Here is a 22,675-nt window from a genome sequence, read left to right on the forward strand (position 1 = left end):
TGGACACAGGCACAAACCCAAACACCCCCCCCACACACACACACACACACACACACACAACTGGGTTTGTCTTACACATTACAATAATATGTCATCATTATGCAAACTAATCTCATTTGCATCTTAGACTCTTTTTAGAGCACAAGTAGTGAGACGGTGTGCGCACGTGTGTGTGTGTGTGTGTATGTGTGTGTGTGTGTGTGTGTGTGTGTGTGTGTGTGTGTGTGTGTGTGTGTGTGTGTGTGTATGTGTGTGTATTATGCATATGTAAAGTGGATTTTCACGTCTTACTACATCAACAAGATTATGATCAGGGGGGGGGCATACCCATTAGGGATGCAAATTATCAATTAATTAATTAATCATTAGTTGATAGCCTTATCGATCGACTTACGATTAATTGATAAGCGGCGTTTTCCCCCCGAAATCTCAATGTTTCTGGAAAAAAAACTACTCAATCTAAAAAATGTAATTAAAAATTGAAATAAAATATCACATTAAATTTTCTTAAAATTATGGTAATACTTAGCTCACATGCCCATTTCACCTGGGTTTCTTGTCGATTAATTGAGATTAATGTTTTTTTAATCGATTAATGCATTGATCGATTAAAGTCGATTGATCGATTAATCGTTTGCATCCCTAATACCCATTGTCGTCATCCTTCCAACATCTACCCCCACCCCATGCTCTCCCATCCTGCACCTGCATAACGATGCAAGAAAGCAATTTCTGTCCCACGTGTAGTATGTGTGTGTGTGTGTGTGTGTGTGTGTGTGTGTGTGTGTGTGTGTGTGTGTGTGTGTGTGTGTGTGTGTGTGTGTGTGTGTGTGTGTGCAAGTGTGTGCGAGTGTGTGTGTGTAGCATGTGTGTGTAGCGTGTGTGTGTAGCGTGTGTGTGTAGCGTGTGTGTGCAAGTGTGTGTGGGGATAGAGCTTTCTGAAGAAGGAGCTGCTATTGCATCAGTTGAGATGGTGGTTTAACTGTAGAATAATGAAGCAGGATACACTATTACTACTAAACACAGACTGCTGCTTGCACACACCAAGGGGTGAGGGCAAACAGGCGCACCATGAAGCCATGCACGCCACACACACACACAGACACTGAAAAACACACACACACACACACACACACACACACACACACACACACACACACACACCAGGGCTTGACATTAACTTTTTCACTCACCGGCCACTTTGACTAGTGATTTTCCCAAGCCACTAGCCATTCAGGTATTCCACTAGCCACAGATTTTATATTGTTTTTTTTTCTTTATCATGATGGTGTGCGTCTAAACTCAGAAGATGAGGTGCTAAAACAGGAAGAATGTATAGATTTCTACATGAAAGTATATCAATCAAATAGAAACTGAGATACAAACAATCAAGCAAATAGAAACTGAGTTACAAACAATTTATATACAAGGGGCAAAAAACAGAATCTAGTGTGATTCGTATGTCATACCAAGGAACAAGCTGCCAGCCAAATTGGCTAGTGACACTGAAAGTATTACTAGCCACAGCCAAGTTTTACCAGCATTTGGCCGGTTGGCAGGTGCCAGTATCAAGCCCTGACGCACACGCACACGCGCACACACACACACGTACGTACACAGACACACACACAGTTTACAGCACAAAATACTTAAAGCTCTGTAAGGGGGAAATCCTTTGCAGGCTTCCAAACCAGGCTAATTCGTGACTGGCCTATGACACCCAAACAGCGGGACATCAGGGAGAGATGGATGGAGTTTCAGCATGATGACCCCAAACCAGGGCTCCGAACCGGTTCAAGGAACGAAAACGAAAACCGAAAACGAACGAAATGTTATGGAATTTTACAGGGAACGGAAACGGAAACGGAAACGAAATGGTCTTCAAGTGTTCCGGAACAAAAACGTTATTCTGAAATCCACAAACCGGTTAATAACGGTTTCTTTTTCGTTCTCTATATTTCATACAAGTGCACGATTTTGTTTGAGGAGTAACCATGGCGACGAGCAGTCTTTTAGTTCGGTTACTGACGTGTATGAGGGGATGCATGCATAGCCTACAGCAACAGCATTTTGCTTCACCTGAGCTCTTGCAGCCGATTGATAAAATATTGAGGAGCATTGGCCAATCAGAGTGCGGCTGTAATGCTGTGCATTGTATGGAGAAACTTCCTGGGTACATTTTACGGATGTGCTTCTCCTGGCTTTCTCGTAGTGATTGGAAGTTGGCTCTAATAAACCCGCCCTAAAGTTGTTGACCACCAATATCAAATAAGTTTTTGTAAGAGAGATGACACTTTACCCGCGCTTTTCTTCAGTCTCATTCACGGACAGTACAGAGTTTTATATTGACACAATGGAGAGCAAAAGAGAACATGTCTTGAGATCGGTGTTGGGATTCCTACAGGGTATTTGGACCATACAGTCTATGATTTGCAAAGGAATTGGATAGGCGATTTGATGAACCTAATTCGCAGAGTGCTCTCGAGAGGCAACTGGTGGGTAAGTCATGTTTAGCTTATGGCACCGCCGAGTGCCTCGATGTTCAATGCGGTTATGGCAAATATGTTGTCGTTAAGTTACTGAGGTGCTTTTGTTGTGCGCAGCGTATCCCACTGTCGGTTGTAGAGAAGGGAGGTGAGAGCTGGTGTTTTATGTGCTGTAAAGGACGTCTTATTTATCTGTTGTTGTGGTCAATGCGGGATAAAGTCATTCGTGGCAGATGAACAGACGCTAACTGGCCCACTGAATGTTTCGATGGTTTCCTGGCTGTCATCACGAATAGTAGGTCGCGTGTGACAACAAGCAGGGATAGAGAAAGACAGCACATTTGTTGTTGTTTAAGTTATTATTCTCTTCTGTCGTGCAGAGGGCTGGGCTGATGGTGATCTGGAGTAGCCTACGTGGAAACTCTTACTATTTTGTGACGCTTGTCTGTTAGGCTACAAAAGGTCTCCGGTTTTGTGGTGATGGACTTGCGCTGGAATGGTTGGTAGCCGATATCTGAGAGCATATCCGAGGTTTTAGACTATGCAACCTGTCCCTTCTCTAGTGACCCCTTGCATCGTGCACATCTCAAAACAGTTAGGGATGTTTTTGTAGAGCAAGCTTGTGTCCCTTTTACTTACAAGTTTCACTTGCTGCAAACCTCATCATGGCCTATTAAATAGAGCTAGGCAAGAACTGAAATCCATGCCTATCGACACCTCTTATTATGCTAACGTAACCTGCGCTATTCTGTATTGTGCTTCCCTAATCAACATTTCCACCCACCGCTACTGGGCTGGCATAGGCTACTGTTGATAAGAATTATAGGCATAGGTTAAATCTGCCAGGATGGATAGCCCATCTGAGTGTTTTTGGGTGTGTTATTATTTTTGAGAATAGCTGTGTAAATCAAGGGGAAATAATGAGTACGTCTATTCTAAGATAAAGTCCACGAAAATAGACTTAATATGGCCGTTAAACACTGCAGGAACGTTAAGAACGAACGTTATTTTTCGTTCCGAACCGGTTCAGGAACGATATTTTTGTGGGGGAACGATTGCAGCAACGAAAACGTTAAATTGAAACTTGCCTGAACCGTTCGGAACGGAACGTTTGAAAAATAATTTCGTTTTCAAGCCCTGCCTCAAACTGCCTTCACGGCAGCCAAATGCTCTCTGGAGTTCGGAAGATGGTGTGCGTGTGTGTCTTATCTCGAAAGTGTACCTGAATCGTCTGTTATCCCCAAAGCTGTAAATTAAAACCAATATGTTTACCGGTTAAACTCTGTGTGTGTGTGTGTGTTCTGTGAGCATGCATGTCCTGTGTGTATGTTCTGTGTTTGTACTTTGTGTTTTTGCTGGTATGCATTAGTCCCCTTCACTACTATAGCTGATCCTGCAGTTTCACTATGGCCTCCGTCCAGCTGTGTAATAGTTCCTGAGAAAAGCCCATGTTTCCATCAAGTCCCTCCCCCCATGCTTGCTTCACACACACACACACACACACACACACACACACACACACACACACACACACACACACACACACACACACACACACACACACACACTAATGGGAAGAATGCAAGCAGAACAAGAGAAGTGCATACATGCAGACGTGGTCCAAAAAACGCTGGATGAAAACACACTTATTGCACAACAAAACGAGAAAGGAGGCAGAAAGAGATTGAGAGTGTATGAGAGAGAGCGCGAGAGAGAGAGAGTCTAAAGTGTGTGTGTGTGTGTGTGTGTGTGTGTGTGTGTGTGTGTGTGTCAGGTCAGCGTGCCAGGCCAGTTTTTTTGTTTTCTGCTTTGTCATGCCTTGTAAAGCCCTAAGGCCAAGCTGCTCCACATCACCTCAGTCGCCTCAGCTACTCAAACACGCACACACGCACAAATCAGGGAAATAAAGATGGGTAAATATAAGCATAGCATTTTACTTACCACACAAATGCTAATAGCTTATAGTTAGCATGCATGGTTGTCTTTTTCCGTGTGTGTGTGTGTGTGTGCCTGTGTGTGTGTGTGTGTGTGTGTCACTGCCTCTGCAGATGCATCCTGTCCCCTGTGTCTCCTTCACCCGGACTTCCGCGCCCTCGTCTTGAACCCTCCATCAGAGCTCCGCTCATCCCTGCTCCGCTCCGCCCCGCCCCCTCATCTCGTCCAGTCACTCATCAGTGGCAGTGGCTGGCACATCGGAAACAGACCTCTCACCATCAGGTCTCCTCAGCCACAGACCCACCAGACAACAACCAAAAGAGTGGACTACAGCGCTGACAAATTGGCAGACTTCCCTGTCGAGCATGGCTTCCGACAGGCCGGAAAGGGGCCCATTCATATTGGGTCATATCAGCCCCAGAGTCACCATGCAACAACCAGAAAAGTTAATGAATTAAAAATTAAAAGTAGTTTAAAAAAAAAAGTCGATTGACTAGACTAACTGCAACAAACATGGTTTCGACAAATAACTGACAAACATGGTTTCCTTCACTAGAGAAGCGAACCTCTCCCATTTGGGTCATATCAGCCACCAGAACACAGCTGATAGAGTAGACTTAACGGACAAGCGTGGTTTCCGACAGCCTGGTTTTATCTTCGGTCTTGTGCTCCTCAAAGACCGTCAGAGCAACATTTGCAGTTAATCTCTCAAACACAAATTTCCTCCAGTCCAATTTTGTGACACTTTCCAGTTGATTGTTCATGTAAAACTGAGCAGACGTTTTTCTACCTCACCCTGTGCCTAACAGTGACATTACTGGTGTGTGCTTCATCACTACTGTTTGGGTTATTGAAGTTGGCTTGTAATCACTCTCTCAACACTCTGTATTACCCATAAAATGGCTATTGAGATGTCCATCTAGAGTAGTGTTTCTCAAGGGGGCCTCTACAGGCCCCCAAGGAGGCGATGGGGAGCCATGTAAAGGATACAGCTGAGAAAGGGTGTGTTGGGAGGCTTATGATGAGGTGCAGGGGGCGTTTAGACAAAAAAGACTGAGAACCACACATTCTACCTCTCCCTGTAAGGACCTTTTGGTGTACACGTGTACGTGTGTACACACACACATACACACACCAAAAATAGAAGTCACAACCATCATGGTGATGGTCTTCTGACCCACCTTCCTCTGCCTCCAGACCCCCAGAGGTGAAGAAGAGCAGAATGAGAAAAAGGCTCAGAAGAGGGTCGCTGTGCTGAGGCTGAAGCTTTGGTGTCATGGACAAACAGTTAACTGTGTGATGGTAAAAACCCTGTGACCCCCATGGCTGTAAATTAAGCAAGTGAGGAGTCAGTCCCAAGCTACTTCCTCATGTCCAACCAGGCCATGTCTGGGGGTACGCAGTTATGCCACGGCAGAAGGCCATGCTAAGATCTCAACTCCCCAAGGGCAGCGCTGCTGCATAACTTAACTGTCTTTGAAGAGATATTCTGTAACCTGAACTGAAGGCCCCCACCTCCATCACTCTATACTGTTTTTACCTTGGATTATAACTTCCAAATACAAAAGTAGTGATTGTGCAATGTGCACTGAGGAAAGTAAAGTCAGAATTTCTTCCTAATCCATGACATAAAAGGACCCCCAGATATTGGCAAGTGTGGCTCTGTGTCTACGGAGAGCATCGGCCAGTTGAGAACGTTTTCATTCACCAGACGATGACTCTTTTTTGTCCAGTTCCACACATCTCAGTATTCTGTTTCAAAATCATATGATTCACCATCACCCGGAAGGAATTTCAATAACATTCAGGCAACTGATACAGTATATCTGATCTTCTCTGGATTCCTGGTGCAACTGAGAGCAACCATTTTACCCCCCCACCCCCACCAAAAAAAAGCTGCCCAGAGATAAAAACATAAACAGGCAAACAGAACGTCCCAACTGCCACATTCAGTCAGAACAGGAGTTTTGGTTATTCTCATAGTTGATGTTGTGGTCAGTGAGCAACAGTGGCAGATTTGCATCCAGCGGAGAAGCGGTCAAACCTGTTGGAGGAGAGACATGTTCCACTGGCCGGCCGTGGCACAGGTTGACCCAGAGTAACCTTTGAGGTGAGCCTGTGCTCTTGTCGGACTGCTTCATCACGATGAGCTACTAACCCAAACTCTAACCCCCACAAAGAACTTCAACTGCAGCAATTAACCGCATGCACTCATTGGCTATAATAGGCATATATTGACATATCAAAAAATGGCCAGTGATACAGTGCGTCCTGCTGCCTTCACATACCCTGCCTCTTAGGAACATGTTGCTCACGGCAAGGAGACAAAAGGTGACAACACTGAGACATATTAAACACTGTACATTGCTTATCCCATTATTTCAGATGTTACTGCACACTGCATACCATTTGGGAATATCACAAGACCTCATAGTCCTCCTACTGACAAGCTAATGGCTTGGGCAGTGGGGCCCAAAACAGCAGAGCCTAATCAGCCATGTTGACTGGCTATAGGGATGGTACCTCAAATGTAGCCAATCATATCTTTGCTGATAAGACAGCGATGGAGAAATGGAGAGGCGTTTGTCCGCGCGCGCACGAGAGAGAGAGAGAGAGAGAGAGAGAGAGAGAGAGAGAGAGAGAGAGAGAGAGAGAGAGAGAGAGAGAGAGAGAGAGAGAGAGAGAGATTTTGGGTTTTTTTTCTTCAATGGTATACTTGTGATGATGACCGCGCTTCCCTTTGCTGAATCACCTCTCAAGCAAAGACATTCTGACGTGATTACTAGCCTGCGAATATCAGCTGTGATACACTGAAGGAACCATCATCCATACACTTTGAGACCACAATTACTCTGCGGAATGACTACATGACTAAAAAAGGATGACATGACAACAAAAGTTTGACTCATTCAGGCATGACTGCGACAAAATGTTGGGAAGAATAATTCACTGTTTTCTACATGTAGGTGGCCTTGCTGAAAGGGGCTCAATAGGCTACATCTGTCACCTGTTGAGCGCAATGTGCAACCGACCACCTGAGTTGAGGGACATCAGCATCCTCACCGAGAGTTCACCCCTGCATGCGGTAGGATAACCTCATGGGTGTGTCGGGCCGCATCAATGAATCGACAATGATTGTTTGCTTGCTTGCTTGATTGATATAAACATTAGGGCTCGAGGCCCATGGTAGTGACCAACAAAATTCCTAATGAATGTGCCATCGTTTTATAGAGTGAACAGAACGATGATCATTGTATTGCCAACAAACATGCCCGTTTTCTTTTTTAGGTTGAGGGGTGAAAGAGAAACAAAATGCAACATACCTTCAGCAATTAGCTCGTCCACGGTAACCTGGTATCGGCCAACAGCGAACACCTTCCCGATGTAGTTCGTAACTCCGGTGCCCCCTCCGGAGCTCGAGCCGCCTCCCAGTCCGCCGCTCTCCGACTTTGGCATTCGCGAAAACTTCTTCATTCTTGATTCTGATATAAACTATCAGCGTGTCCAGCCGTGTCCTGCAGAACCTGCTACTGACAGTACCACCAAAACGAGGACAAACGTTCAAACTTGTTCATCTACCCTCTCATCTCAAGTCTTTGTCCTGCATTCTCTCTGCGACCGACTTCTTGTGGTGGCACTGACTTCAATCACTTGAATGTCATGCCAGATTTTCGAAAACGTAGCTAGTTACAGACCGCAAAACACTAAATGATCGAAAAGCAAACAGATCCGATAAAACAAATCCAGCTAACTAGGGAGCTATCTGCTTCACGATGAGCTAGATAATGTCCACCACGCCGTCGATTGTAACCTAGCAAGCTAGCACACTGTTATATTGCAGTTATGGCTAGCAAGCAGACATGCAGGCATTCCACACAACGACCTAGCTGGCTGGTTGGCTAGTCTGTTGATGGGTGAATCAACCGCATTAAAAACGCATGCCCCACGACTCGCACGCTCCACAAATAAGCCACCAGTCAAGTGCCACTACTCGCAAGCCATCTGCAGGTAAACGACACTGAGCGACAGGGGGTGTGTTGCAAGGCTACGCTCGTTAGCCCAGAGCTAGCCAAGCCAACTCCAAAATACTGCCTGCCCAGAAATATTCTAGTAAGAGGAGATAGAACAGGTACATAGAAATTAACGGTGAAGATTCGTAACGCAAATATGGCGTCTACCCGCACATCTCCCGCCTTTCTGGTAACAAGAGCCAATGTGCCTGCTAAGCTGCGTTACCATTGATCCAATCATCTGGCTGCATCGGCGCACGCGAAATTATGCACATGCTCAGTTTTGAAAAGCCGTTGCTCTCGTGCCGTTATGGAACTACTGCGCCTGCGCTCTGTCAAAAAAACCGTGAGAAAAGTGGCTCAAAAAGCTTTATTTTGACTCGTATGACACAACCAAGTAGTCTAGATTGATCAGTTTTTCACGGTCGTTTCAACCATATGGTTTTCACAACCGCTGGGTTCCCCTCCGTCCTATACTCAGTTTCCCCATTCATTTTTCCCATTGACTCTCAGATCTGGTCTACTTAATCGCGAAATAGCACCCCGGAGGCGTCACCAAGATGGCCGCCATATGTCCCCTCTCATTCTAGAATCTCTCTGGCCTGCCTACCTCCAGCGAAGGAAACACCTCCCTCTCATGCCCCACGACTTCTCCACTTCCCCTTCGCTAGTTAGCTTGCTAACAGGCTAGTGCGCCCTACAGTTTATGATTTGTGATATCCCGTTGCTGCACCAACGATAACGGATGCCATAAAACACTGGTTCCCAACATCTGAGGCACACATTAACTTCGTAAGCAATCTGTGTCAGCCGATTTGCAGCCCGTTTTGCGTCGCGTTCTCCCTTGCCCACCTCGTTAAACTTCGAACTCTCGTGATTCGTAAATGAGTGGGAGGTTTGTTGTTTTCAATGACAGAGACCCAGCAAGGAAGAGGAGTAGTTCTACCTCTATCATTTTCGATACACAACGTTCGTTCCAACCCCCACTGTAGTGCAGTAATTGTACAAATGACAGTGGGTTACACTGTAGCACGGTTTCAGTGCCCTTTCGGCACCTTCTGCCTAACCATGCAAGCTTATTCTGTTCCGAAGTTCTGAAAGGAATCGTTCTTTCTAATTCTTCAAAAATGCGTTCAGACTCCCAGACTAACCTATACCCGTCATGTCAGCCTATTAAATGGACTAGACTAGTCTACTTAGGCCTCCTACGAGATATTTATATTAGGCCTACCATGTTAATAAACACAATTGCAGCACTATAATTTAAATAATAACCCACATTCATGCACATTGATTTTGCACAACACGGGTGACATAATTGGATGACAGCTGACAAAACTACAAGTAGTCGTACCTTTCCAAATTGCTTTCTTGATTTGCAGCGCACTCTTCTGGGTAAAATGGGTAATAGCAGGCCTAAAAAAAACATGCCCTAGTCCAGGGGTGTGAAACTCATTTCAGTTTAGTAGCCTACATGCAGCACATTTGATCTCAAGTGAGGGGCAATCATCTCTAGGATGACAGCGGTCATATAAGGAGCCTGGACTGTAGGCTAAGTGACGACCACAAAATATAAATCAAGTAGCCTAGGTTATTAAAAACCTGAAATCTCAGATAATTGCAGCAAGTTTAATAATCGGGCTGGACTTTTAGGCATTCTTTTTTTTTGCTTGGTTGTTTTTATCTTTTTCTCTCTCTTTCTGCCTCTCTCTGTCTCTCTCTCTCTCCTCATCTGGGGCAGATTGAACCATCTGGAGGGCCGCATCCAGCCCCTTGGCCTAGTACATAGGATTTCTCATGTTGACAAACATTGGCTGACAAGAATTCCAAAATGCTATGTGTCTAGGTGTTTATCATTGGAAGCCTCATTGCCCTGCACAGTGTAGGCTATGACAAGAAGCTTTGGGGAAGAAGCTGTCCTTCATTCTATTGGTTCTGACGGTAATAACCTGTAGGCCTAGTGCCTGCTGCCAGAGGGCAACCGTGTGAGCAGGTGGAAGCCAGGGTATAAGTGGTCTTTCATGATACTCCTGGCTCTGTTTAGGCAGGGAGAGTTGTATGTGGAGTTTATGGGAGGCAGCAGGGGGCAGCCTATAATTTTTTGTGCTGTCACCCTCTGCAGTATCTTCCAGTTAGCCTCAGTGCAGCTTGAGTGCCACAATGACACTGTGTAGGTCAGCAGGCTCTATGGTGGAACGGTAAAAGGTCACAGCAAGCTTGTGTCTAGTTTAGAGCATGACACAGGAGTGGATTTTCACTCCCGTCCCATCCCGGTCCCAGAAAAAAAATCCCATCCCGGACTGGAGTAAAAGAGACAAATTCCATCCCGTCCACTCCAGAAAAGAATGTCTCCCAATCCTGCCCACTCCCACTCAAAATCAACCCCAATCCCATTTCGTCAAAAAATGAGGCTTTTTTTGTTTGTTTTTTAAAGGAAAAAAAAGCGGCATTCCCGCTCACGTTCATTTTTATTCCCGCTCCTGCCCGCTCCCATTCATCTTTATTCCCGCTCCTGCCCGCTCCCGTTCATCTTTAAAATTTTGACTCCCATCCCGCGGGAATCCCGCAGGACCCACGGGAATTCCTGAAAAATGTCATCCTCTAGTCTAGTTGTTCTTTCTTTAGCACTCTCAGGAAGTGCAATCGCTGCTGGGCCTTTTTTTCATTAGAGCTGAGCTATTGATTGACCAGAAGAGATCAGCATCTCTCACTGATATTCATTTATTTGTCATTAAAAGAATAAACCTACCATTAAAATTAAAGACTGGTCATGTCTTTATTAGGGGGAAAACCAATCAGCAAGGGATCAAACTTCTTAACACTGAACCCTTTTAAGATTTTACGCCATGCAAAGCAGTACTGTGTATGCTGTGTACTGGTGTGACTGTACTGATGTGGAAGGAAAGAAATGCGTCAAGACTCTGGCATCTAGCTGATGTATAACGTGACTGAAGCATGTTTATTTTATTTTATTTTAAATGTCTGACCACTGTGCAACAACCATGGACCGCGTGCGAAGCATGCACTCTACCTCTGAGCTACATCCCCTCAAGGGCAGCTCTATCCTGAACACCTGCAAGGCATCAACGTGTGTGGTGTCTGCTGCGGAACATCGGGGTATTTCTCCTGTTTGGATGTTTGTTCTAGCCCTCAGAACTCAAAAGCTGCCATGGATATGCCGGGGGTTAAACCTAGGACTTCATACATGTAAAGCATGCACTCTATCACTTAGCTACAGTACATCCCCCTCCATACTGTGTAGAAATCAAAGACTCTTTCCAGCCGTGGGAAATTTCTTTAATGTTGTCCTATGAAAAGATAGACTTACAAATCTGCAAAAATGTGAGGGGTGTACTCACTTCTGTGACATACTTTAAATTAATATCTTCTACCCTGTGCTTGTAATTAACAGACACTGATGTTGAGTGGTAAAGACAATGACCTCCACCAGCTGCAGAAACTCATCGATAGTTGAATTGGTGTGAACAATGTGAATCAACTGCTGTGAACTCATAGCACTCTTTCTTCCAAAAATAATAATTAATGTACTGATTCATGCAGACAGCACAACATGGTTCCAGTGATCCATATTCTTGGTCTGTTCATCTCTCTTGAGTCCAAGATAAACAAATTTACATTAGAATTTGTCAAGCATGTGTGCGGTGGTAAACAAGTGAGATTTACACAAAAAAGTATAATCTGGCTATAGTAGTGGGACTGACATGGTTTGGGGATGCATGAATGCCTTCAACATTGGAAATCTGAATTACACCAAAAGAAACATGCATGTCAACATGCATTGTGACTACTGAAGCAGATCATGGTACTCTCCATAGGATTTCATTTAAATCTCACACCCATCTTTTAGCCAGGTGGAGACTCAGAATGTAAAAGTTAAATGTAAAGAAAGGTTGAAATGCACACCAATGACCTCCCTTTTAATCCCTTTTCATTCCGAGACGTTTCGGGCCAACACGGCCCCTTCTCAGACACTCTCTATACAGGATTTTAACCTGGGGTGTACTCACTTTAGTCACATGTTGTAAAACGTTAATGGCTGTATTTAGATTTTTTTGTGAGTGAACAACAAATTTAAGTGGTTATTTATTTGTTTACAGGTCACGAATTATTGTGTTGACGTGAAATGTCTTTAATGCTGTCCTATGAAAAGGTAAAGTTACAAATCTGCAAAAATGTGAGGGATGTACTCACTTGTGACATAGGCCTACTGTACTTCGTGATGTAGGCCTATGCCTGATACTTTCACCATTCATACCCATATCTTTTAACCAGATCAACTTCTGATTTCAAATAAGCTACCACTTCTTTTGCACTCATGCGTGATTCAGGATTGTATTCCAACAGTGGCTCCACAACGTCCTTGAGATGTGGTTGCAGTTTAGCCAGAGCATGAGGAGGCTCCTGCCTTGACAATGCTCCTGTCAGTGCAGCACGATTATGGAGGGTCCAGGGCACGCAGCCAGTGAACATCTCCAGATACGTCAGACCAAGAGACCACATGTCAGATCTCTTGCTGCAATGTGAATTGTGCATGAACAGTTCTGGGGCCATGTATAGTTCTGTTCCAGCTACCTGTGGGCCACGGTATTGTCCACGTGATGAAGCTCCAGACTGGGCCAGAGAATCCTTCATGTTGGCCAGGCCCCAGTCTGTGAGGTAGGCTGTCTTGGTCCTCTCAGAAATCTTCATGCAGGAAAACAAAATAGAGAATAAAATATCAGTCAGAATATACGTATGGCATATTTCCTCTAATTTGCTCTTTTTCGTCTTTTCTATAATTTAACCAACCAATATATTTGCAGGCTTGATGTCTTGATGGATGACATGTGTTCCATGAATATATGCAACAGCCATGCAGATCTCCAAAGCAACAAACATCTTATCCTCCTTGTCCAACTGCACAAAAGATTAGAACAGCATCCTTAATTGGCCACTCAAATAAGTATGCAGTACACTGGTGGTTTAGAAATTACATGTCATATAATGAGCTTGTGTAACATCAAAAATAGTTGCAAAAAATGTACCTTGACACGGCAATCGGATGTGTGTAAGATCTGCTTCAAATTGGCTCCATGGATGTACTCATAGGCAATACGGATGTCATGCTCTCTTGTGGAGACTGCCATCATTCTCACAATGTGAGGGTGGGACAAACACCTAATGGTACATGAAGTATGGTCTCATGAATTCCAGACATCAACTTGAAGATCACTTTCAAAATTATACTTCAAATGAAGATTATCCAACGGGGAAAAGCCATCATTAGTCTTTGTTGTGCAGCTCTCTAAATGAGGTAAGGATGCATGCATGTATGGGAATTGCAATTACAATGGTATGATGATTTCAAGACTGTCCTGAGGACATCCTCCCATAGCCATTGTCTTCACTGCAACAGGTGTTCCTTCATATGCTCCTCGATACACTTTTCCAAATGCACCTTCTCCAATGAAGTCCTCTTGGTTCACCTGAATGGCATCATCACTCACCAACGGGATTTTACGAGCAATTCTTGAAGGAATAGCTATGCATATGGACACGACACACATAGTATTTCATATGAAGAAAGGATCATATTGACCATAAAGAATCCTTTTTTAGACAAAATATTAAAATGAATATGAAATATAGCAAAAGAGGAAAGCAAACCTATATTCACTTTCTCCAACTGAACAGCCATTTTGTCAGGAAAGGACAGACTTTTCAGTTCATTCTCTGCGTTTGAGTCAAGGAAAGGGAATCCTGAATCACTGGATGCAACTGTATGAGAACATTAACACGTAAGCCACAGAATGAGGTTAGAAAGCTGATAGAAAACATAGTTGATGAAGAAACTGAAAAAGGATAAAGAGTTCATACTCTTTTACAGACAGCTGAAGCGTTAAAATAGCTTCATTTGATAAAAAATCATGTTACTACAATCAATGTGGGATGTGATCCGCTACTCACAAATCCCTTAGGCCTATTTCAGACCAGAGCGGGGAAGCGGGGAGAGACGGAAGTGATTTTTACAGGCGATGGCGAAAATACATGGAAAGAGATCTGTTCTTTCATCCTTTAGTCGGGCCAAACTAGCATTTGCTGTGGGGGGGGATTTTGAACTGGACTGGCCATGCACGCCGACGCGGTCAGTGTGAAAGGCTGAGTAGAACACGTCAGCCGAGACTAAGCAGGAAGACCTCAGTGTTCTCGCTGCCACTCCGCCCTGCCACGCTCTAGTGTGGATCTGGCCTTTACCATAACAACGGCACTCATTTCCACTCACTTCCTGAATATTATTGTCTTTTCTATCACAGTAAAAGAAAAAAAATCCCAAAAGTAGGCCTATATTAGAAAACACTACTAACTTGTAGGTGGACGGTCTCTGCTCCGTGCTTGTCTCCCTGGAAATTTTTGAAGAGAGTCACCGTTTCCAACCACCATCTCTTCTATCTTCTCCAGCAGCTCTGTCACCTGGCTACCATCACTCCTTTTGTTGTCAAAGGCAACATACCTGTTCCCACATTTCTGTGCAATCCACTGCAGAGCCTCTCCTCCACTCTCAATGTGCTGCTCAATGCTTGTGTTTCCCAGCCATTCTCCATACGTGAACAGCACTATGATGTCATTCCAGACTCTCTCACCAAGAAGCTCCATGTGTTCCTGCACTGCTTGTTTGTGTGTATCTGTAAATGTCTCACTTACATTAATAAGCAGGAGTAGAGCATGGGGTCCTGGGTGGCACAGAGACAAACTGCGAACAATCTCTTGCTTATCACATTCAGGAGTTTTATCTACAGTGTAGTTCTTCCACCATCCTGGTGCCTCCACTAGAGTGATATGTCTCCCTGCTGTGTCTCCTTCTCTCTTCACACATTCAGCTGTTCTTCCTGAAGTATCAAACACCTGTCTGCCCAGGATGGTGTTTCCTGATGAACTCTTCCCACCAACCCGGTGTCCCAACAGCACAATCCTCATATCTGAAATGTGTGGAACAGCACCTGCAGGTACATGGAAATACACGCAACATACTATGAGTCAGTCAATGGTTCCCAAACATTTTCCCCTTTTGGAATAAGGATGTTTGCGACCCTTCGTAACCAAACTAGGGGTCCCCACCTTCAGTTTGGGAAGCACTGCTGTAGGTCTTGCTGTGAAATTCTGAACATACTGTATGTGAATGCAAGGTTCATAATCCACATGTTACAAATAAGTAGGCCTAGCCTACAGTACAGCAGACCAACACTGTAATGTCAGATATTAGCCAAGCTGTCCGTCTGTCCCATCTGCCTGCCCATGATCCACCAGGCCTGAGGTGCAAACTTGGCATTGCACTACCCAATACACTTCAAAGAGAAGCGAAATTGTACGGCATTGCAAGTACGCAATGCGACGATGGCTTTAATTGGGGCATGTCCAAAAGATTAGCGACCTCCAACTGTATGTAGGCCTAAATGAATCTGCTCTCCGCATCCATAGTGAGTTAGCAAGTGTCCAATAGCAGAGCAAAGCGCAGGGGCGGACTGTAGGCCTACAGTGGTCCAGTTAGAATTCAGAGCAGTTTCACCAAAGTGTCAGTATGCGATTGGTGCTGCAAGGTGAGCATTACAGTACATGTGGATTTGCATGGTTCGAGTAGTAAATGTGAGAACTTCAGTATGGGTTTGGTCATATCAGACTGCAGTAGGGTTCAAGGGGGGCCAAGCCATTGCTGCTTTGGTCCAAATGTCCTCTACATTGCGTTGACCATATGACCAATCAAATGCAGCTTTTCATTAGCTGTAGAAATTCTGCTGTCTCTACCGTCCTACGCCCTCCAGTCCCCACAGATTCAAACACAAAAATTGTGTTATGATTGGTGGCTAGTGGCTGTTGTCACAATCATTCCTTCAATGATCGAGGCTAGACCAACTCGCCAGGCAATAATGTGTTTGTCCACTATTTTATTTTTTTATTTGACCTTTATTTAACCAGGAAGGTCCCATTGAGGTAAAAACCTCTTCTTCCAGGGAGTCCTGGCCAAGACGGCATTAAGACAGAGGAGGCACATGCATATTATGACATAAAAACAAATAATAAAAAAGCACACGTAAGGATATAAGACATATCAGACATAGGGGCAAACAAAATAGACACTGGACAAGACTAACAAGTAAGACCATCAAGCACTAAACAGTAAGAACTAACAAACTAACAAAATCTGACATAAAAAAACACACACACACAAAACCTCTGTAAAACTGAGTTTAAAAGCAGTGACACTCCTCTACTAAAGTTGTTTTTAAAAGATTTTTAAAACTCTCTATAGAGGGCACAGATGCCAAGCTTAAGGTGTTTTGGAGGTTATTCCAAACATGTGGGGCATATGAACTAAAAGAAGTCTTAGCTAATTCAGTACGCACTAGTATTTAAGATAATTTTATTTCCTGACCTAGTGCCATAGGAACTGGTTTGGCATGACACCAGACAGTTGATATATGATGGGAGACACTAGCTGTGTTCATCTAGGTTAACATTGCAGCCAAATCAAAGGTTAGGCACACAAAAATTATATGATCAGTAGTTTTACTGTCCATACAGTTACCAATACACCAAGGCATTTTGAAGATGTAGAACTTTCTGACAACAAAGGCTTGCCAGGCTATGAAGGCCTCTTTCAGTGAAAAGATTTGGCATGGACATGAACATGCTCTATATACTGTGCATTCAACTGAAGTATATTTCTCACCTGCTGATGATCTGAGAGTCTCTCTCTGTTTCTGCACCTTCCTCTTCCTCTCCTCTGCTCTTCTATTTTCTAGCTTCTTCTTCTCCATCAGTTTAGTCAGCTTGTTTTGATCAAAGTCAAAGAGTTGACCATGGTTTCCTGCCACCATTTCTTCTATCTTTTCCAGCAGCTCTGTCACCTGGCCACCACCACTCTTCTTGTTGTCTATGACATGGTACCGGTTCCCACATTTCTCTACAAGCCATTGAAGAGCCTTGCCTCCAGCCTGAATATGCTGCTCCACACTTTTGTGTCCTAGCTTGTCTCCATATGTGAAGAGCAGTATGGTGTGATCCCAGACTCTCTCACCAAGAAGTTCCAGGTGTTCCTGCACTGTTTTTTTGATGGCCTCTTCAAATTTCATATCAATCCTAATGGCTAGGAGTAGAGCGTGGGGTCCTGATGGACACAGAGATGCACTGAGCACAATCTCTCGTTTATCACCTTCAGGAGTTTGCTTGATAGTGTAGTTATTCCACCATCCTGGTACCTCCACTAGAGTGACGTGTCTTCCTGTCCGTTGTGCGTCTCCTTCTCTCTTCACACACTCAACTGTTCTTCCTGAGGTGTCAAACTCCTGTCTACCCAGGATGGTGTTTCCTGATAAACTCTTCCCAATTCTTCTCCCCCCTAGCAGCACAATCCTCATATCTGATAGAAGTGGAACAATACCTGTGGAAACAAGTAAACCATTAAGTTCACTGAAGAAGTATTGGTTCTCTGATTTTGTGTGTGTGTGTGTGTGTGTGTGTGTGTGTGTGTGTGTGTGTGTGTGTGTGTCTGTGTGTGTGTGTCTGTGTGTGTGTGTCAGGTCAGCGTGCCAGGCCAGTTTTTTGTTTTCTGCTTTGTCATGCCTTGTAAAGCCCTAAGGCCAAGCTGCTCCACATCACCTCAGTCGCCTCAGCTACTCAAACACACACGCACATATCAGGTGATCAGGTGTGAATGTGTGTGTGTGTTTGTGTGTGTGTGTGTGTGTCATTGTTGTGCCAGTTCACAGATTTTCTGAACTAGTTCAAGTTCAGTTCATAGATGCTCAAAGTGAACAGTTCACGTTCAAAGTTCACAATTTTAATTGTGAACTAGTTCAAAGTTCAGTTCAGCTCTTTTTTTTCGTGAAATATTCAAATAAATAGGCCTAGGCCTACTTTTTTCACACCACGAGCTAGAAATCATACATTCTTTGAAACTGACTAGACATTTGCTCATGACGCTGCAATTGTGGGTTTCATACCAGGTGATGAAACTTGCAGCATGCAGTACAGCCAAGGTAGACCAGTTCTAGCCTATTGCAATGAAGTCTACTAGCATTTCAATAAATAAATAAATAAATAAATAAATATAATATAATATGAAATATGTATATATAATGTTATATGATATTATATTATATAGCCTATCTGTTTGTGTATGAATTAATTTACATGAGCAAAACTCTTGAATGAAGGTAGACCTAATGAAGGCAAAAGTCAAATGCACAAATATGCCTAGGCCTATATATTTTTAAGGAAACTGTGTATCTTATGTAACACACTTATAACACATGTGTGATACAGTGATTTTTAGTTTAGAGTTTGTACATCTTCCACAATGTAGTAGTCGATAATCAGTTGATCTACCTGCACCTGTGAGACCATCACGGACCTCTTGGAGGCTGCTGGCAGTGTCATCTTTGCTACGTTTGGGCTTGGTAGGGGTCTTCTCCCCCTTTCCTACCCTCGAGGGCGTGCAAATGCATTCACACTGGATGGATGTTTTAACTCAATGTGCCGTTTCAAATTCGAACAGGACGTTGTCCTTACTGTTTTTGCTGCGCAGGTGGTTTAAATGTTCATAAGGATAATCGGTGTCTCTCTCCGTGCCATCCCTTCCACGAACCATTTTTTAAATGCGTCCCAGCGAGGGTCTGTCTGTCCGTCCGTCCGTCCGTCCGCCTTCAATTGTGTCTGAAACGCATTCCTTCAATTGTTCCTTCCTGTGGCCACAAGGCGGCAGACTTGCCATTTTGGACAGGAGCGAATGCGTGCCTTTCTAAACCGGATGCTAACGTTGGCGAAAAGTAGCCTAGCCACAGGCTAAAGTGACAAACGCGAGGCCAACAACTCAGCCGATCGTGATGTACGCCACAAATAGACCAATCGACCTCATGTTTAGACACTACAATGTTGATTTCTGCCTTCGATTTTCATCAGTTAAGAAATCTATCATGGACACTCCAAATATTGTGGCAGGCAGCAAGGCAGCAAAATGGCGAGACATGGCTTTATTTTTTGCAGTTTAGGGTATAATAAGCTTATCATCATTCTTGGATTTGGAAAAGAACCATAGGCTATGATTTGAAATTTCACATAGCCTAGATGAAGTAGGCTACATTACAAATTACCAGACATTTATTAGGCCTAACAACCTTTAGTATCACGCCATTTCAGCATTATGTGCATGTGGGAAAGAATCTAAACATCGACAAATAATAAATAAATAAATAAAACCGTTTGAATCATGCGCTTATGGGTTCACCCAGAGAGGATTTCACCCTTTAGGTGAATTGAAACTCAATTACCCAGAATGCTGCACGTGAGCTCTCTACCCGGGTGATTCTGGAAAACAAACATGGCGGCAACTCGCTTTACTACCTTAATAATGTGTTAATCCGACGCTAGATTTCTTAACTGATGAAAATCGAAGGCAGAAATCAACATTGTAGTGTCTAAATATGAGGTCGATTGGTCTATTTGTGGCGTACATCACGATCGGCTGAGTTGTTGGCCTCACGTTTGTCAGTTAGCCTGTGGCTAGGCTACTTTTCGCCAGAAATTCTCTAAGCTATGAGATAGGCGTCTCTCATTGGCTCCCATTATAGCCCCGTTGGCGCACGCAGCCAAGTAAAAGATGAATGGGAGCCTATTGGGCTAAATGGCTCAGCAGGGATTTGTGACGATTCTGTTCTCTGGTTTGTAAAGATGTGTGCACATTCTGTACCTTATCATGGACGTTGTATTAGAAGTGAAGTTAAAGGTTCCTGACGTGGCTTTGTTCTCCCAAAGACGTGATAGTTTTGTCCTGCAACACGCTAGCATTCGGCTAATACCTGCTGGCTGAGGAATCTCTGCGACTATTCACGACCAGAGCTGACGAGAGACGTACTCTGACTGATCCTCCTAGCAGAGACATCTACGGTCACACACCTCAACCCCCACCACCGTCCAACATGTTAATTGAAGGTGCCCAAATTCTTAAGGATGAGCGCAGTCATTTCCTTTACCCCATGTACACATGCCGCTTTTCCACCACCTTAAATGCAATAAATAACAGGTGTCCGCAACAATCCTAACATAACTTTAAACACATCGACATCTGAAGTCAGACTTAAAACTACAAAACAAATGGCGTATGCCGTAAAGTCGATTGTCACGTGTTATGTCATTGCTATAGTTGAAATAAGGGTCATTTTCACGAATCTAACACTTGACAAGATGCAAACGTGTCGGCAAATGCTTTCACTTACTCATATCTATCGAACGCGACTTCATTGTTTCCAGGGAAAAAATCACACGGGCAGATATTTCTAAGAGAAGCGTACAGCCCCATTGGCACCCATTCATTATTTACTTGGCTGCGATAACATAGCTGCAGTGCCACTCCTGGCCACACCAGCTAGTTGTCGTTCTTGTACAAGATTCCATTTTCTTTGTTTTCGCCAACGTTAGCATCCGGTTTAGTATAGAATGCTTGCACGCATTCGCTCCGGTCCAAAATGGCAAGTCTGCCGCCTTGTGGCCACAGGAAGGAACAATTGAAGGAATGCGTTTCAGACACAATTGAAGGCGGACGGACGGACGGACGGACGGACGGACAGACCCTCTTATAGAGATGCTGGGACGCATCTAAAAATGTGTTGCGTTCAGTTCAACGTTCACGAAAAAATGAGCGTGTTCAATGAACGCGTTCTTTTGAACGCGTTCACGCACAACATTGGTGTGTGTGTGTGTGTGTGTGTGTGTGTGTGTGTGTGTGTGTGTGTGTGTGTGTGAGAGAGAGAGAGAGAGAGAGAGAGAGAGAGAGAGAGAGAGAGAGAGAGAGAGAGATAGGAACCAACAACCAACCCATGCCAGCCCCAGCAAGGACTCAATTTTAGTGGCTCTTACGATGTACTGTATTCTTATACAAAAAGTAAAATGTCATGTTGGTTTAAAATAAACCAAACACTGTTTGGCAAAATTATTACAAAAAGGTATGACCATTGCTTTTGTTTGACCAAAATGTAATGTGGTCATGTCAGAGTCCATGTCCATATTTTCCACTTCACCCCTTATCAGACTGTTTTTGACAATTATGGCTAAAAACGTAAATTGGGCCTATGTGGGCCGATATTTTACAATGTCCTGTAATTTCGATGTGTGCACTGTGTCACAATGACAATGGGACTTTCAAACAGAAAGTGGGGCTTTCAACAGACAGACTGAAAACATATAGCCAGAGATCTTATAGACAAAGGTACGTCATTCTAGTTATTTTCCAGTATCCACTTTATGTCGGGTGAACGCCCCTTTAGGAGACCTTCGGTTAGGAGACCTTCGGAGTCCTGAGGTTAAGAATGGAGTCCCCTTAGCGCCGTAGATGGCGGTAGCACACTTCTTGTGCAAACACCTCAATAATAGAAGAAGGAGGGGACAACACCCCATTAGGAGACCCAACTTGAGCACATTCTTTTGCATTGAGTGGGCGTGTTTTGAATCGTCTTTATTAATCCAACCTCTTTGATATATCCTACCTCCATTCATACTGCTCCCTTAAGGTGGTTGTTGGGCTACCCCCTTGCACAGGTCAGACATAAATGCAGTTTTGTGCTGTGTCATAACAGTAATGGGACTGTCAATTTCAACATACAAGCCATCAATAAACCACTGCCACAATTCACAGAATGTAAATTCACGTTAGTTTTGTACGCGTGTGTGCGTGCGTGTGTGCGTGTGTGTGCGTGTGTGTGTGTGTGTGTGTGTGTGTGTGTGCGTGCGTGTGTGCGTGTGTGTGCGTGTGTGTGTGTGTGTTGGATATTGTCAATGTAGGCCTATTTGTTTTAGTTTAATTACACATTGGAGACTGGTCAAACCCAACCTCAACCTTCTGTACTAACCCAGTTACACAGATTTTTGACAATAAAGTACACTGGACTTGACACATGTTCAGTTTAATGGAAGAATTTAAACCATAAAACATTTCTAACTGTACAGTAGATGTCAAGTGGTTGTTCAAATTTGTCAGGAATAACAAAAAGTGAAAGATGAAGCCTTTACCTTTTTGGCTGGAGCTTTTAACAGACTTCATCGTCAGTCACTGAGGCACATCTGTGGGAGGGTCCTGAGACAGGATTGTGACAATAAAAATAAGTACTGTTTACTTTACTACACACCATTAAGTTCACTTATAAATACACATGGGAAAATGTACAACAATAAAACTAATATAAAACTACTGGCGGA

General features: G+C 43.9%; 3 protein-coding genes across 3 annotated transcripts in view; 1 reads left to right on the plus strand and 2 right to left on the minus strand.

The window, feature by feature from the left end:
• bmp2k (BMP2 inducible kinase) overlaps positions 1–8,512 on the minus strand; it is a 98,497-nt gene extending 89,985 nt beyond the window's left edge. Inside the window, exon 1 of the mRNA XM_063195775.1 lies at positions 7,745–8,512. Coding sequence (XP_063051845.1) covers positions 7,745–7,895 — 151 coding nt within the window. The 5' untranslated portion in view covers positions 7,896–8,512. The remainder of the gene's footprint in view (positions 1–7,744) is intronic.
• The window catches only part of anxa1a (annexin A1a), a 124,457-nt gene continuing 104,261 nt past the window's right edge, over positions 2,480–22,675 (plus strand). Inside the window, exon 1 of the mRNA XM_063195772.1 lies at positions 2,480–2,499. The gene's annotated coding sequence lies outside the window, so the exon portion shown is untranslated. The remainder of the gene's footprint in view (positions 2,500–22,675) is intronic.
• The window catches only part of LOC134445161 (GTPase IMAP family member 8-like), a 36,364-nt gene continuing 28,480 nt past the window's right edge, over positions 14,792–22,675 (minus strand). The window contains exons 5-6 of the mRNA XM_063194246.1: positions 17,157–17,639; positions 14,792–15,429 (exon numbers count right to left, since the gene is read on the minus strand). Of these exons, the coding sequence (XP_063050316.1) occupies positions 14,792–15,429; positions 17,157–17,639 (1,121 nt within the window). The remainder of the gene's footprint in view (positions 15,430–17,156; positions 17,640–22,675) is intronic.

This window comes from Engraulis encrasicolus, chromosome 3 (genome assembly GCF_034702125.1).
Source record: "Engraulis encrasicolus isolate BLACKSEA-1 chromosome 3, IST_EnEncr_1.0, whole genome shotgun sequence".
NCBI lineage: Eukaryota > Metazoa > Chordata > Actinopteri > Clupeiformes > Engraulidae > Engraulis > Engraulis encrasicolus.